Below are 16,430 nucleotides of genomic sequence, written 5' to 3'. Positions count from 1 at the left end.
ATTTTAGGAGTATTACCATATTAACAGCATTGTGATCTGATCCATGAATACAGAATGTTTTCCCTTATTAAGTCTTTAATTCCTTTCAGATTTTGTTGTGTAATTTTCAGAAGATAAATTTTACACTTCTTTTGTTAAACTTATTTCTAAGTATTTTGTTCTTTGTTCTAAATGAAATTGTTGTCTTAATTTCATTTCATTATTGTTCAACTCACTAAAGTATGGGCTCTGCCCTGACCAGTATTTCTCTACTGTGGTAATCATTTGCCTCCTCTCCTGGTCTTCTGTCTGACTCCTCAATCTGACTAACCGATTTTTTATAGCTCGTGTGCTAAACGTCATTGCAGCGTAATTGGATCCACTTTTTCATTTTCTTATATAATGCTTTTCTCATAATGCTTTTCTCACATAATGCTTTTCTGCTGTTCGTGATTTTAGGCATTTTGACAAAGTGCTTTGTATGCACTGCGTGGCTGTTTTTTGAGTCTAGTATCTGAGGTTCACAGTGTGGATAGAGCCATTGTGCAGGGACACAGCGCTTCTTGGATGACTACTGTTCGTAAACATTTAGTAGTTCATTACCTGCAAGCTGAGCTCGAATTGTATTTCACAAACATTGGTCTTTTCTTCCTAATATTAGGTGCATGTGACTGTTTTACTTTTTTGGTTATTGTCAGCTTTTATTTTTTTTTGCTGGACATTTGTAGGATAGCATAATCCATAATCAGTGATTACTGTGTAACTATCATTTTCCCTTCCTTAAAATTTGGTGGTGAAAGGGAAGTATTTGAGTGATTCAGTCCTTTTTAGTTTCTTTGAATGTAACAATTTTTTTAAAACAAATAATAAATCTCTCCATATTTCTTTTTTTAATCCAGTCTTATTTCCCATGTATCTAGTTTGTGTGTTAGTACCAGAGATACTTCAGTTTGAAAGAACCATAATTTAACTTATTTTTTAAATGGTTAAGAATTTTTAATTTGGGGTTTTTTTTCAAGTTAATTTTGGATTTAATGAAAAGTTGCAAATATAATAGAGTGTTCATACACCTTTCATCCAGAATCTTCTTTTATCTTATGTAACTGTAAATTCTATGCTCTAGGACATTTATTGCAGCCAAGAAATTAATGTTGGTGCAATGCTATTAACTAAAATATAGAACTGTTTTGGATTTCAACAGTTTTCTTACTAATGTCCTTTTTCTGTTCCAGTATCCAGTCTAGGATCCTCTACTGCATTCAGTTATTGTGTCTCCATAGTTTTCTCCAGTCTTTTGACAGTTCCTTAGTCTTGTCTTGTCTTTGATGATTATAACACTTGTTATTTTGTAGACTTTCCCTTAACCTGGGTTTTTGTCTGACGTTTTCTCATGCATAGATTGAGGTTATATGTTACTAGAAAGGGTACAGAAGAGGTGATCCGCCTTCTCAGACCATAATATGGGAATGTATTACTCATTATAATAACCCTGATCACTTGGTTAAAGTGTGGTCTGCCTGGAGTCTCCACTGAAACTTACTGTTTTGCCCTTTGTAATGACGAAATATTTAGGGGATACTTCGAGACTATATTCTGTTTCTGCTTAAATGTTTATCCCATTCATTAGCAGATCTTGCCTCTTGCCTGTGGCACTTATTACCATGGTGTTTTAATCGTGATTTTCTGTTTTTCTCATTCCGTCTACATTTATTAATTGGAATTCTTCTGTGAGGAAGAATGCTACCACTTTTCCGTTAAGAAAAAAATACGTAATATAAGTATGTATAAGCTTATGAATATATATTTTATTCTGAGGGTTATAAGCCAGTATTATAGCTATTTATTTCATTGCCCAAGTTGCCCTGGCATTTTCTGCCCAAATTTTGAATAAATATGTTTGTTAAGATGCCAACCTACTGAAACCTAAGATACTTGGAGACTGTTGTCTTTTATTTAACCACTAGCAGAATGGAGAACAGCCTAATTAAGACTTTCCTCCTATCTTGATTCATAATTTGTTGCTTATTTCATGTCTTCCTCTGTTGGGATTAGACTAGTGAATCTCCCAAATTCAACATTCTCAAAATTGAATAATACAAACTACGAAGCGCATTGCTTAGGAAGTGAGTTTAGATTTTTTAATACAATTAAAAAATTCCTCATGTTGAAAGCATGTTATTGTTATAATTTACTTCATGTTACTCATGTTCTTTTTAGGAAAAGAAGAAATATGAAACCCTTCAGAGGGAAGAGTCTGATGAAGTCTCCCTTCCAAAAACCTCCAGAGAGCTGGAAATCCTTACTCCAGCTTGTGAATTCAAAGGAGATGCTCTGAAGGAGTTAACTGATTCCCAGCTCCAGAATGATTCTAGTGGGCAAAATGAGAGTGAAATGTTTGATATTCCACTCACCTCCTTAAATCTAAGCAATGAAGAGCCTCTGACATGTAATACAGAGAGTCTAAGGGAGGGACCGGAGATCAGAGCCTGTGCTGGGGACGATGCCTTCGAGCCGAAGGTTGATCCTGAAGGCAGTGTTCGAACCACAGTAGAAACCCCCAAGAACTTTACTGAAATGAAGAAAGATACTCTGGTACAATGTAGAACTTCGGAAAGCATACAGCAATCTAACGTTTCTTATATTCAGCAGGAAGTGGAAAGTTTGCCGGTCAGAGAAACTCAGAATAGGAAAGAAGACACAGCCTTGGGTCTTTCTTCAGAGGTGCTACAGAATGTTGGCTTGCAGAGTTCTTTTGAAGCCAAAGACATTTTTCAGCCACCTAGAGTGAAAAAACTGTATCCCCAGTTGCCAGCTGAAATTGTGGGGGATGTACCAGCTTTGGTGACAGTGAAATCGTTGCTTCGTAGTGAGCGGCTCTACCCGGAACTCCCATCTCAACCAGAAGTAGTACCATTTACTAAAGAACAGCTAAAGATCTTTGAGCCTGGTTCATGGTTGGAAAATGTTGAGTCATATTTGGAAGAGTTTGACAGCATGGCTCATCAGGACAGGCATGAATTTTATGAGTTACTTTTGAACTACTCACGCTGTAGGAAACAGCTGCTGCTGGCTGAAGCTGAGCTCCTTGCTCTGACATCTGATTGCCAAAATGCTAAAAGTCGACTGTGGCACTTCAAGGAGGAACAGTTGTCTGTCCAGGTATGTTGACTGGTGTTCTGTAAAGTTTGCAGGAGCCTGGGGTATTTGCAGTGGAACTCCGTTTCCTGTGATGTGATCAAGGTCTGGAATCTGCTGCTTGTACTCACACCGACCTTGTACTCACTCTTGACAAATTTGGTGGTGAAGGGAAGCTGGAGGAGATATCAGGGAGAAACGTGTGATTTCCCCCATCCCTAATCTTCTTTCCTTAGGAGACCTGTGTATCTCTTTGTAGGTAGGAAGGAGCATGTGGAGAGGGAGACTTTTGAAAATACTAAGAAAGGGGTTAAAATAAAGAACACAGCTGTAGGGTTAACGTTGGAAAGGAGAGAGGTTTCTTTCTTTTGAGCAGAATCAGAAAGAATGATGAGGTAATGTTCAGAGATGTTTTGAGGTCTCTTGAAGTTGAAGGGAATATCACCTTGACCTCACTGTTTATAAAGTAGAAGGTAAGATCGTCGCTCATGAAGGTCTTAGAGACAAGCTCTTCTGATTTCTTGCATCTTTCCCCACCTACCTCATCTTAGGGTTTCTCTTCTCGTCTCTGAACTTGTGCTGCCTTTGTGATTGGCATTACACTCCTTGGCACCTGGTTATGTATTAGTTTTATAGTTTTCTGTGTGGTAGTATTGTTCCCTCACTGTGATTTGTAAGTTCTTTGAAGATGTACCGAAGCCTGTGTATCATATACCAATTGCTGGTTACATCAAGAGTGAAGGTAACTGGCTTCGTAACTTACATCTTATCCTTTTGTCCACTGCTAGGGTATCTGTGCAGATCAAGTGAAAGTTTCAGGCCATCATCGCTACCAGAGAGTGGAGATGAATGAAAATGCACTGGCCGAGCTAAAAAAACTGTTTGATGCCAAATCTGAGCACCTCCACCAGACCCTGGCTCTGCATTCTTACACTTCTGTGCTCTCACGCTTGCAAGTGGAGTCTTACATCTACGCGTTACTCAATAGTTCGGCTGTTCTGAGATCGTTAGCAATTCATCAGGAAGGCCAAGGTGTGTAAGTAATGAAAGCCTCACTCTTTCTCGTGGTCTAAAATGAAAAAAGAATTCAGGGATACAGTCTGATTGATTGATTGTGTACTGATTTGATATTTATAAGGGACCACCATTTGTGCTTGCTGTCTTACTTGGCGTCTCCCAGTACAGGTTAGGATTGACACCTACCTTATATAACATTTCTTAAAAGCAGTGCCAGGTCTCCCTTCCCTGTGAACTGTCTTTCTCTGCTTCTCTAGGAAGCCAGAAGTTTGCTTTTTATCATTAATGACTCTTACTGTCCTAATTTATGTGCTTATTACCAATTCAAGTCCAAATACAGTTTCTGATTCTAAAAACCTAGAACCCTTTTTCATTCTCTTGTCTATTGCACTTTATTTTTGCTTGTCCATTTTGTTGGATTGTTTAATTTTCATCAGAACGTTTATAAGGTTTTGTATTTTTAATTTTATTTTGGGATTTAAGAGATTAGCCTTTACTATATAATGCATAAAAGTGTTAATTATGCAATTTTTATTTCTTGGAGAGATATTTGAATCCTTTAGATAACAAATCCTTCCCCTTGTGGTTTTCGTAACTAATCAAAGAGCTGGGAATGGCAGAGATCTGCTGATGTTTAAATAAAAAATAAATTTTGATGAAGTTAATTTTTTCTTGCTCTGAAGTACTTCACAAAGTTAAATACTTTTTCGGTTTCTATATTGGAAATTTGTATTTTGATGTAGCTTTCCTCCTTGGATTTTCATCTGAATTAAATATTTTGAATAGTTTATTCTCATTGTTGTTGTTTTTTAAGAAGAGACACTAAAAATTCTCCCTGATACCATTTATAAGGGATTCATTTAATCCTGTTTTTAACTTACAGCTTCTAAACAGGAAGAGAGCATTCCCTCTGACCTGTGTCAGCTGAAGGAGTGTATTAGTGTCTTGTTCATGTTCACCAGGAGAGTTAATGAAGATACTCAGTTCCATGCTGATGTTCTTCTCTGGCTGCAGAAATTGGTAAGGAAATAGGCATGGTAGTCTTTCTGTTATTTCCCTTATAATTTAAGAATTATCTCTTATGTCCTCATAGTTTTTTCTTCAACAGCTTATTCAGCTAATTCGTTTAATGTGTTAGTGACTTTTTTTTTCGCTCATGACACACAGAAATAAATTACCCTTGTCTAGTGTCTTATTAAGCACATAGTGCTTTTCTCTCTGATAAACTTTATGTTCAGTGATCTCTGGTCTTCAGTTTTGGAGGAAGTGGAAGTGTGGGAAGTATGCTAAATTTAAGACTAGATGTGTATTCAGAATATAGGTATGTTGTTCATATTAACTTTTGTTTAATCATATGTTAATGCTGTACTTAAAAATTTTGTTTTAAGGGAAAAGAATCAGGTTTTGGGAAATTTAAGAAAGCTATTAGGTGTGTTATGGGATGAGGGGTTGTTTCTTGATTATGTTTCTCAATGGGGCTCCCTTGGGTGCTTCTTTTAGGTTCATACTAGAGTTCTTAGATATGGGCTTAGATTCTAAGCATGCTTCCTTGGATTTGAGAAACTTACAAACTGGAACTAGATTAAACTACTTGACTTATATCTATTCGTATATGGCCAGGAACATTAGTGTTTTGTAATTTGCCAGATACTAAAAATCGGGTTTGCAGAGAAACTGCTTATGATATGTTTATCATAGTGCTCATAGATTCTTAGTCCTCTGTGTACCTCTGTGTAGAAACTCAACCAGTCAATGGTATATCTTATGTCTGGTTACTCTTTTTGAAAGATCACATGTATTTAAGTACCAGATAAGTGATTGCACTAGGCCCCTAGAAGTAGTTGTCTTTTTAAACAGTAAAACTGTACGTCCTTTGTTATTCAGGTATCAGTGTTACAAAGAGTGGGCTGTCCTGGAGATCACCTCTTCCTTCTAAACCATATTCTTCGATGCCCAGCTGGTGTTAGTAAATGGGCTGTTCCTTTCATCCAGGTATGATGAATGACTTTATAATTTTGAGGAGAATGGGGGAGATTTTGTTAAACATTGTTCCTGAAGAAGTTGCTTTCAGAAATAAGCCTGCTTAAAATATATTGATATTTAAAATAAAATTATTAGGATATATCCAGCCCATATTCATAGGAGTTATTATGCTACAACTTCTTGGGCCACTGAAAATTGATGAAGTTAAGGTAAAGATGCAGAAGTTCAGTTGTAGTGTGGCTTGGTAGTTTCAGTAGTATTTAATCCTGTAAAATTTCTCTGCAGGAATGCTTGCTAGGACTTTTTTCTGTAATATTCGACATGACTTCCTAAATTAATCCATCCTGCACTGCAGTTGGTGCAGGTAAAAAAGAAACCACCAGCATCTCAGAGTTCCTTAACACTAGCAGAGGTTTCACGTCTGCGTCGTGATTTAGGCATTGACCGTGTGGTTTATGGTTTCTTCTCTCTGCTGCTTGCCTTTGGGTTGTGTTGTTATTCATCGCAGCCCCTTCAGATGGATGGGTAGGAGCCAAATGTGTGGCAGATTCCTTCTCATGGTATCTTTTCTCTAGTATTTCTGGTGGTAAGAACTTTGGATTGTTTAAGGTAGAAGGAAGTTTTTTTTTTTTTTAAATCTCATCTTTGGATTAAAATAGCAGTATAATCCTCCTTCCCATATTACATCAGGTAATTGATGTAAGTGACTGAGCTGCCTCTCTTCTGTGAGTGCACAGAGCCCAGTCAGTACTGCCAGGTAGCCCCTGAGGTGTTTTCACTCTTCTGGATGAGGAGCCAGTTCCACCTCTGTTTTCTTAACAGCTCCCTTGTCAGAATGCTGGAGAACTAAGACTATGGCTACTTGGGTTGTTGGTTTTCTTCAGTATGCCTTTTCCTTTTCTGGTTTCAGATCAAAGTGTTGAATAACCCATCAGGAGTCTTTCATTTTATGCAGTCCCTTGCCCTGCTAATGTCTCCTGTCAAGTAAGTGTGGAAGAGCTTCGTAAAGTAGAAATTAAAATGTTCTGTCAAACAATTGGCTTCCTAAACTGCCCAGATCTACGCAATTGCTAAGGGAAGAATCAGCATTCCAGAATTTAACAGTTCAGCTTCTCTTGGGGTTTAATATCCTTTGTCCTAAAGTGACCCTCTTAACTGCTTTTTGTTTTTTTTTTAAACTGATTAACTTTTTTGGGTGCCCATTTTTAATGGACCTGCCATTCCGGTCATATATATCATTGTGGTGCTGTGGGGAGAAGAAAAGTTTCTTTCCTTCGAAGGAGAGATTTAATGGCAGAGGTAAAAAAAGCACAGTCAAAGAGATTCAAGTGCTAAATTGTGTGGAGCTATGATCAATGCCGGAGAAGGTAATGGCACCCCACTCCAGTACTCTTGCCTGGAAATCCCATGGATGGAGGAGCCTGGGAGGCTGCAGTCCATGGGATCGCTAAGAGTTGGACATGACTGAGCGACTTCACTTTCACTTTTCATTTTCATGCATTGGAGAAGGAAATGGCCACCCACTCCAGGGTTTCTTGCTTGGAGAATCCCAGGGACGGGGGAGCCTGGTGGGCTTCTGTCTATGGAGTCTCACAGAGTTGGACACGACTGAAGCGACTTAGCAGCAGCAGCAACATGATCAATGCTTCCCAGGTGACACCACTGGTAAAGAACTCACCTGCCAGTGCAGGAGATGCAAGAGACACAAGTTTGATCCCTGGCTTGGGAAGATCCCCTGGAGAAGGAGATGGCAACCCACTCCAGTATTCTTGTCTGGAGGATCCTATAGATAGAGGAGCCTGGTGGGCTACAGTCCATGGGGTCGCAAAGAGTCGGACATGACTCAGCTGCACACACACACAATTGATCCAGTAGAAATGAGTAAAGAGTAGAGTGAAGTAGTCAGAGGGTTCCAGGTGAATGAGCCGGATTTGAAAAATGGAACTGATTTCAGCGGGAGAGGAGTAGGGAGGCCACTGTAGGGGGAGAAGTGAGCAGCGGCCCAGAGTACAGGGAAGCATGGCTGTGCAGGGGCACGTCGGAGGTCAGCTGGGCTGGAGTGAAGGGGTGTGTGGGAGATGCTAATAAAGATGGACAACTGGGGGAGTCAGATTATAGAAGACCTAGAAATTAAGAGAGTTTTGAGATGGTTTGGCTTTTGTAGCAATTGAGGGTTTTTGAATATGGGTAAAAGTTGTATTTAAGGAATATTAGGGTGGACTGGAGGTAGAAGATATGCTTCTGCTTCACTGAGTCATGGTTGCAGAGGTCTGGCTCTCCTGGCTCTGGAGTCCAGTCCGGCATCTAGAGGGCACATCCTTATGTGGGGAGAAGGCAGGCTATGTCCAGGGGACCTGGAACTGCGTTACTACCATGGGCTCCTGGTCCAGGAAAGCCTGTCTTCCCCTGGACCTGAATTGAGGTGATGGCAGTGGGAAGAAGGTGGGAAACTGGAAGGTCATCTTCCCAGGAAAGGATTAAGAAGCTGATGAAATAAAGAAAATGTGGGAAAGGCGTGGCTCAGACCTATCTCTGTAGACTGTGATTCTGACTGACTGAGAGGGTGTTGGCAGCCCTCAGAGACTGAAAAGAAAAAGGAGAGCTGTCAGGGAAGGAGGAAGATTTGTGGTCTTTGGGGATTACGGGAGGACACGTCTGAGTGACAGCTACCAGTGGACACGTGGAGCTCTACGGCTGGAACCCCTCGGGTTGGAAGCTGGAAGTCACGGAGGAGAGCTCCTGGTGGAAGGACGGAATGGATGAATTTTCAGGGTCAAGCCAGAGAGGAAGGAACAGAGAGCTGAGAACCACGTTTCAGAGAAGACACTTGTCTGGTTACACCGACTTGTTAGGTCCAGCCAGCACCATGTGAAAGCCTGGCCTGCAGGAGTACCCCTAGATTCCTGTCTCTCACCGCCTGGATACAGGGACTGTTTCTACATGTGTGTTTAGATGTGCTTTTCCCCCAGCCAGCTTCTGCATTACCTGCAGATTACCCTTTATTCAGTGAAGCATGTTTCCGGAACACTTTGTGGGCCAGTTAGAACTCAGGTGCCACGCAGTCCTGGGTATGCTGAGGCCCCACTGGAGGCGGGCGCTGTGCTGGCGTAGCCACTTCTCTTTACTGACCCGGGAGGGCTGTGGCCTCTACATCACCAATAGTGAGGCTTTGGTCTCCTTGAGTTTTAGCCAGTTATTATTTCTTGTTTTCTGATTCAAACCACTTGGAGATTGGGTTGATGTCGACTCTTCTTCAGGGTGAGTAGACAATCCAGTATGCACGCGGTGGGCTCTCTGTTTATGTTTATGTGATTGGAGCGGTTTCCTTTGTCCTTTAGAAACCGAGCTGAGTTCCTGTGCCACATGAAGCCCAGTGAGTGGAATCCATCCTCGGGGCCTGCGTCTGGGACGTGGACTCTAGTAGATGAGGGGGGAGAAGAGGTAACTGTCATATCTGCAGCGTTTTGATGAATTATTTCTGAGCTCTCTCATGTGCCAAGTATCATTGTAAGCGCCTCTCACGTATTAGCCCATTTAATTCTCCCAACAGCCCCACAAGGCAAGTACTGTTTTCATCCCATATTAGAGATGAGGAGACAGGTGGAGAATGGGGGTGAGGGAATTTGTCCCGAATCACAAGTCTCGAGCCTTCGTACTGAGCCAGTGTCTGGTGCCTCTTTTCCAGACCGTCCCTGTATAGCTGGGAGAGTTTGGACCTGGAAGTGTTTACATACTTTATACACTTTCTATTAGGATTTTCTTTTATGTAGCATCCATTTTCTGGACTTGGAATCTCACCTACAGATACTCTGAGCCTTTCTAATAAAGAGCTGGATCTTACCAAGGTGGGCTTCCCTTGTGGCTCGGCTGGTAAAGAATCTGCCTGCGATGTGGGAAACCTGGGTTTGATCCCTGGGTTGGGAAGATCCCCTGGAGAAGGGAAAGGCTACCCACTCCAGTATTCTGGCCTAGAGAATTCCATGGACTGTATAGTCCATGGGGTCCCAAAGAGTTGGACACCACTGAGAAACTTTTACTTCTTAGGAAGGTTCTGCCTTAACACTTACAAACTTTCTTATCTAGATCTTCTCATTTGAAAGATAGAAGATAATTTCCTATTTTTAGTGAGAATTTATTATCAAAATCCACTTTATCAAGATAACATTTATTGATTTTTCTTTCTACTATTACACGTGGCTAGTATATTGGTAAGCATTTTTTTTTCCCTTCCAGCTAGTTATCTGCCTGCCCTAGTGTGTTTTTATGGTCCAAATCCAGATTTGACTTGCTTGTCCAGGATTGGCCAGGAACTAAACTAAATTTACTGAAACCTCTTCTCTTTAAAAGGAGTTGAGAGTTTTCAGTGGACACTCCTTAGAATGACATGTGGCAGCTGTGGGATCATGTCTCTGTATTTACCCAGCTGTTCATTCAGAAGCAGGAGCCTTCTGGCTCAATGTGCCTTTCCTGGGACTTGTGGGAGTTGGGAGATGGTGGTAAATGATGTCGAGTTGCAGAGACTGAACAGTTCTTCTGGAAAGAGCTTCTTGGGTACAAATTGGTCTTCTAAAGATTGTAATGGAGCAGGTTCCCCCCCGCCCTCCCCAATCTCCACCCGAAGACTGGTCTCTCTTGAGAGAGGTGTCTTTTTTTCTTATAGGTTTCCTGCATTTAATCCCAAAGATGGGTAATGGTTAAGGACTCAGGAATGGTGCCTTAGCTCTCACTGGATGTTGAGTGGATTCAAGAGCCTGGGGTGGGAACGCTGGCAGTGCTGTTGACTCAGAAAAGGCCGAGGGTGGAAGGCACCATGCATCGCCCACATCAGTGATTTCTTGACACTGGCTGTTTATCAGGACCACCTGGGCAACCTTGCCCCAGTCTACACCCAGCTATCCAAATGTTTAAAGCCTCCATGGTGATTCTGATGTACAGCCAGAGTGGAGAACTACTGCTCTGGGTGGAATTTCTGAGGTTCTTATTCGCTAACTGTTAAGGATGTGTAAGAGGGTAGAAATGAGTGGCTTCAGGAAATTATGAATAAATTGCATTAGTCCCTTGTTGAAATTGAGTTGATAATTCATCAGGATCTCTGGGTCTTTTTACAGTATTCCTTTTTTTTTAAATTAAAAAAAACTAAAGATTATTTACTTATTTCTGGCCGTGCTGGGTCTTGGTTGCTGCACACAGGCTTTCTCAGTTCCAGCAAGTGGCGGCTCCCTTCACCGCAGTGGCTTCTCACGCTGCCTGCCGAGCACAGGCTCGAGGGCGCTCGGGCTTCAGTAGTTGTAGCGCACAGGCTCGGTAGTTGGGGCGAGCAGGCTTTAGAGCTTGGGCTCACTACTGGGGAGCATAGGCTTAGTTGCCCTGTGGCACATGGAATCTCCCTGGACCAGAGATTGAACCCGTGTCCTCTGCATTGGCAGGCAGATTCTTCACCACTGGACCATCAGGGAAGCCCCAGTATTCCCTTTTGAATGTAGCATATCTTAGGTCACAAATCAGTTTCGTTTCTAAGGAGACTTTAGTGCTGTGTATCAAACAAAAAGGGCTTCCCTGGTGGCTCAGTAAAGAAACCACCTACAATGCAGGAGATGTGAGTTCTATCCCTGGGTTGGGAAGATCCCCTGGAAAAGGAAATGGCAACCCATTCCATTATTCTTGCCTGGGAAGTCCCATGGACACAGGAAACTGGTGGGCTACAGTCCTTGGGGTCTCTAAAAGAGTCATACTTGACTTAGCAATTAAACAACAATAGTTGAATAAAACCCCCCAACTGTTTCCTGTATGTGAGTTCTGTGTATGACCACTGTTATTCTTATCCTGTTTTCAGTGGTACTGATTGATGACAGAACTTCAGATGTCCATAGCAAATGCTAATTGCTTCTTGACAAGTCAGTTGACTATTGCAGTAAACTTGTATTTGGGGGAAAGAAGAGGCTTTATAGATAAAATAACTTGGACTCAAGTGCATGGTTCTTTAATTGATATTGTCAAAGCACTGAGATTTACAGTAAGATCCCAATTCTAGAGGAATTCATCATCTTTGGGATAGAAATCTAATGAGAGCAGTTTCAGCCACTGAAGAATGGATATGACTTGGTACACATAAAATTGTACTTGCAGTGTTAGGGGATTTATAGGTCATCTAATAGAACTGATAGTATAAGTCTCTGTCCTGGAGGAGAAGTCCATGAGGACTCATGAGAATACTGCTCGTGTACCACTGAGACTTGTGATAATGCAGCTCCTGTAACTCTGGACCATGGTGTCATCTTGTCAAATCAACTGATAAGACTGCATCTTTTTCCTTAGGATGAAGACCCTGAGACCAGTTGGATTCTCCTTAATGAAGATGACTTGGTTATTCTTCTGTCACAGTTCCCATTTCATGAACTGTTTCAACATCTTCTTGGGTTTAAAGCAAAAGGTAGACTAATTTCTTCTGTCATATGTAAAATATGGTAGGGGCAAGCTCAAACACAGGAACTTAGCATCAGGTCTTATATCTTGGGTGGGCTCCTAATTTTGGGTTCCCCTGTGCCTGGCTGTACTATGCAGAGATGCTTGTGTCTCTCTGTGATGAGGCTTCTTTCCCCTCTCTTGTGATTGTAGTTTCCTGCGTGGTGCTTAAATACAAAAGGTCGACTAGCTTGCCCATCTCCCAGCTCCGATAAATGGTTTTGGTTTTGTACTTCATCTCAAGTTCCCCATTTCACATTGGTATAGGAGCCAGAGCACAGGATTCTCTATCTTGACTTTGTTTCTTCCTTAATATGTTGACATCCATATCTTTCATTGTTTTTCCATTGTAATTACAATTTTTTTCCTTTTCTTTGATGAACTTTTAGGTGATTATTTACCCGAAACAACAAGACCTCAAGAGATGATGAAAATTTTTGCCTTTGCTAACTCCTTAGTGGAACTTCTGGCAGTGGGGCTAGAAACCTTCAATAGAGCACGCTATAGGCAGTTTGTCAAGCGAATTGGTTATATGATCAGGTAATACTGCTCTTGGTATATCTATTAACCCTGGTTAGTCACAGACAATGTATAATTGTGATGGTGGGCATTTTATTGGTACAGTTCATGTCTTATTTCTCATAAAAGTAAGAATTTTTTTCTTCACCCTCTACTAGATGGAAATTTTAAATAAATACTTCTAGCCAGAATATTTGGTTAATTATCTCAAATTTAACTGGTTTGTTAGACAATTGTTCTTGCAGTCAGGATCTTCCAAGCAGTTGGGTTGACCTTGGTCAGAGTGAAGGGGTTGAAGAAAACAGAATCTTTCTCCTCCTTTATTCTCTTCTCTTCTGCTTCCTAACTTTTGCCTAGTTGTCATGTAGCTGTGGAAAATTGGCAGTAGTTCTTTTGAACTATTATTTCCCTGTTTTCTCTCTTATTTACTCTTATTCTGATTTCTATAAAATACCAGAAAATTGCAAAGACTTCATCAGTGGCTCCTGTATTTGAATTGGGAAAGCATTATCATTCACTTGTGTGAAAGATAGGTTTTTGTTTTTATTATCAAATAGGAGTAAATTCATTGAATTAACTTACATCCAGGAGGATTCTGTATCATCAGTCTATTTTTATGGTTCATGTAAATACATAGCTATTTCATCCAACTTCCCTTACCTTGAAAGAAAACTTACAAAAAACTACAAAATTTCCCCTCCTTCCGTACTTTTGTTTGTAAAGCATAATTGATTTTAATTATTTCAGATATATATCCATCACATTCATAAAGCCAGGTAATGATATAGGATGCCTGGAATTCTTAAACTCTCCGCAGTCAGGCTTTTCCTCCCAGCACCACCGAAACAGCTCTGAAGAATGAAAGTTGCTAATGAACTTTGTGCTACTGACTAATCCAGTCGCCACCTCTTAGTCTTCATCTTGCTTTATCTCTCACACAGTTTATACAGCAGCCTTTATCACGGATGGTCATGTTTCCTTAAAGCATTTTCTTTGCTTGACTTCCAGGATACCACGTTCTCCTGTTCCTTTCACTGGCTGTTCATTTTCTGCCTCCTTGGTTGTTTCATTCTTACCTCCTAGACTTCTTAATGTTGGAATGCCTCAGGGCTTCATCCCTGGACCCCTTTATCCAAACTTACTTCTTGGGATTTCATCCATTCCCTTGTCTTTGAGTATCATCTAAATATGGTTAACGTTCTGTGTTCTATTTCCATTTCGTACCTTTCTTTTAGCTTGTATTGAATAGCTCCAGCTGCCAACTCGGCAGCACTTGGATGACTTACTATCATTATAATTGAATTTTCCCCAAATGGGCTCACTTTCCCCACCTCTCAAACTGCTGCTCTCAGTCTTCTCAGTTTCAGTAAGTGCCAGTTTTTCTGGCCAAAGCGCTAGTGTCATCGTTGACTTTTCTTTTTCACAGCACATCCAATCTAACGGTCAGTTCTGCCATCTTTTCTGCCATCTTTCAGCAAACCTAAGATACATTTTGTGTACCACCAAGAAAGAAAAAAATGCCACCAGATTATGATGTTCTCAATCTTGATGCACCTTCTAGTTGTAGAGATTAAAATGGGAAGGGTGTGCATCCTTTGAATTAGTGAAACATGCTGCTCTTCGAATCCAGCCTCTTCTCACCATGTTCACTGCTGCCACCACAGTTCATTTTTAGTTATGTCTCACCGATTATCACAATAGCCACCTGACTTGTCTTCCTGCTCTTGCCCTCCCTCCCCCACACCCCCAGCTTATTCTTACAACAGCTACCAGTGTTTCTCGTAAATCATGAGTCAGCTCATATCACTCCTCTGCTCAGACCCAGCTGCTCCCAGTCTCATTCAGAGTAAAAGCCAGTATGCACAGTGGCCTTCAGGACTCTTCACGACTGGTTTCTTGTCTCTTTAATTTCCTCTCCAGCCATTCTCTCTCTCATTTACTTTACTTTAGCACATTGGCTGCCTTGCTGTTCCTCCAACACAATGAACACACCTCAGAGCCTTCACTCTGGTTGCTTCTTCAGCCTGGGTGCTCTTCCCTTAGATAGCCCGAGACTGCATCCAGCCTTTGCTCATGGGTCCCTTTTCAGTGAGGCCCCTCTTCACCAACACACCCGTAAACCTTTATTCTTCTCTCCTACTGATTTTTCTGAGTGTCACTTATAATTGTGTGACAGACAGTGCATTTTGTTTATTGTCTGTGTGCCCTCTACTCAATGTCAGCTCCATGAGGGGAAGGTTTTTTCCCTCCGTTGTTGCATCCCCTTTAGCACCTAGAAGATAGTATGCAACAAAGACATGTTGACTGAAGTAATGTTTCAAATGTAATGTAATGGTGCTGGTGTTGAGTGCGTTCACACACAGTGCCGCCTTGTCTGTCTTCACGCTCAGGATGACCCTCGGTTATGTGAGTGACCACTGGGCCCAGTATGTGAGCCACAGCCAAGGCTCAGGACTGGCCCTGCAGCCCTACTCCGTGGAGAAACTACAGGTTGAGTTTGATGAGCTCTTTTTGAGAGCTGTCCTACATGTCCTGAAAGCCAAAAGGTAAGAAGTGTGATGATAACTGTCGAGAAATAGCTCCTTGGCTAGTGGGAAGATTGGAGTGGAAGTCATTGACTGAAGTGGGGCTCTTATAACATCAGCGTTATTTCATCTGTTTTTTATCTTGGGTTAATGTTTGGGATTTAGTTTCCTTGTCTGTAGTATTGCCTGAAATGATCCTGACTTTCAGGTTTCCTTCAGTCTTAAAAATAACCTGATTCTGCTATATAGTTTTGCCATCCTGAACTTTTGGGGTAACTTTGAGCAGGGGATGAATTGTATTTCACACCCAACTCTGGTGTCCCCAGTGGGGCAGAGTAGGCACTCATTACGTTGTTCAAGTTGCCTGCCTGTGCGGATTTAAAGTTTAGGACTGTCTTGGGTCTGGGGTCCTCCTCCACCACCTTGACTGTGTTCTCATCTCGCCATTGTTGCTGCTGCTTACAGCCTAGGGTACATTTTTGGCAGAGGTGGGGCACGACCACTCATCCTGCACTGTCTTCCCTGAGTTTCTGCCCAAGTGTGGGAATGGGTTCTGCTTTAGCACTCTGCCCCCTCCCCCACCCCCCAGCTCCACTCATGAACTGCTGGCTCCCCTTCTGAGCTGTTGTTCTGAGCTGTTGGCACTCTTGCCTGGCCTCATAGTCTCAGCCCCTTATTTTTGTGTGTTGTGTGGTGGGTTTGAGTCCTGGTCTGCCAAGACTGTTACTTAGGCAAATCACTTAACATCTGTGGTCTCACTTGGTGCATTTATAAAGTGGAGATGACGATGATGATACAGCTTGTTCCATT

At 41.6% G+C, this 16,430-nt stretch overlaps 1 protein-coding gene across 3 annotated transcripts in view; it reads left to right on the top strand.

Moving 5' to 3' along the window:
• EPG5 (ectopic P-granules 5 autophagy tethering factor) overlaps window positions 1-16,430 on the top strand; it is a 130,770-nt gene that overhangs the window by 11,488 nt on the left and 102,852 nt on the right. For all 3 annotated transcript variants that reach the window (XM_061130930.1, XM_061130929.1, XM_061130928.1), the window contains exons 2-10: window positions 2,197-3,138; window positions 3,903-4,146; window positions 5,015-5,151; window positions 6,016-6,123; window positions 7,025-7,098; window positions 9,453-9,555; window positions 12,430-12,544; window positions 12,966-13,116; window positions 15,486-15,641. In XM_061130930.1, the coding sequence (XP_060986913.1) occupies window positions 2,197-3,138; window positions 3,903-4,146; window positions 5,015-5,151; window positions 6,016-6,123; window positions 7,025-7,098; window positions 9,453-9,555; window positions 12,430-12,544; window positions 12,966-13,116; window positions 15,486-15,641 (2,030 nt within the window). The remainder of the gene's footprint in view (window positions 1-2,196; window positions 3,139-3,902; window positions 4,147-5,014; window positions 5,152-6,015; window positions 6,124-7,024; window positions 7,099-9,452; window positions 9,556-12,429; window positions 12,545-12,965; window positions 13,117-15,485; window positions 15,642-16,430) is intronic.

The sequence above is a fragment of the Dama dama genome, chromosome 27 (genome assembly GCF_033118175.1).
Source record: "Dama dama isolate Ldn47 chromosome 27, ASM3311817v1, whole genome shotgun sequence".
NCBI lineage: Eukaryota > Metazoa > Chordata > Mammalia > Artiodactyla > Cervidae > Dama > Dama dama.
Note: the sequence above shows the minus strand (reverse complement) of the source record. Positions and strands in the feature narration are given on the sequence as shown.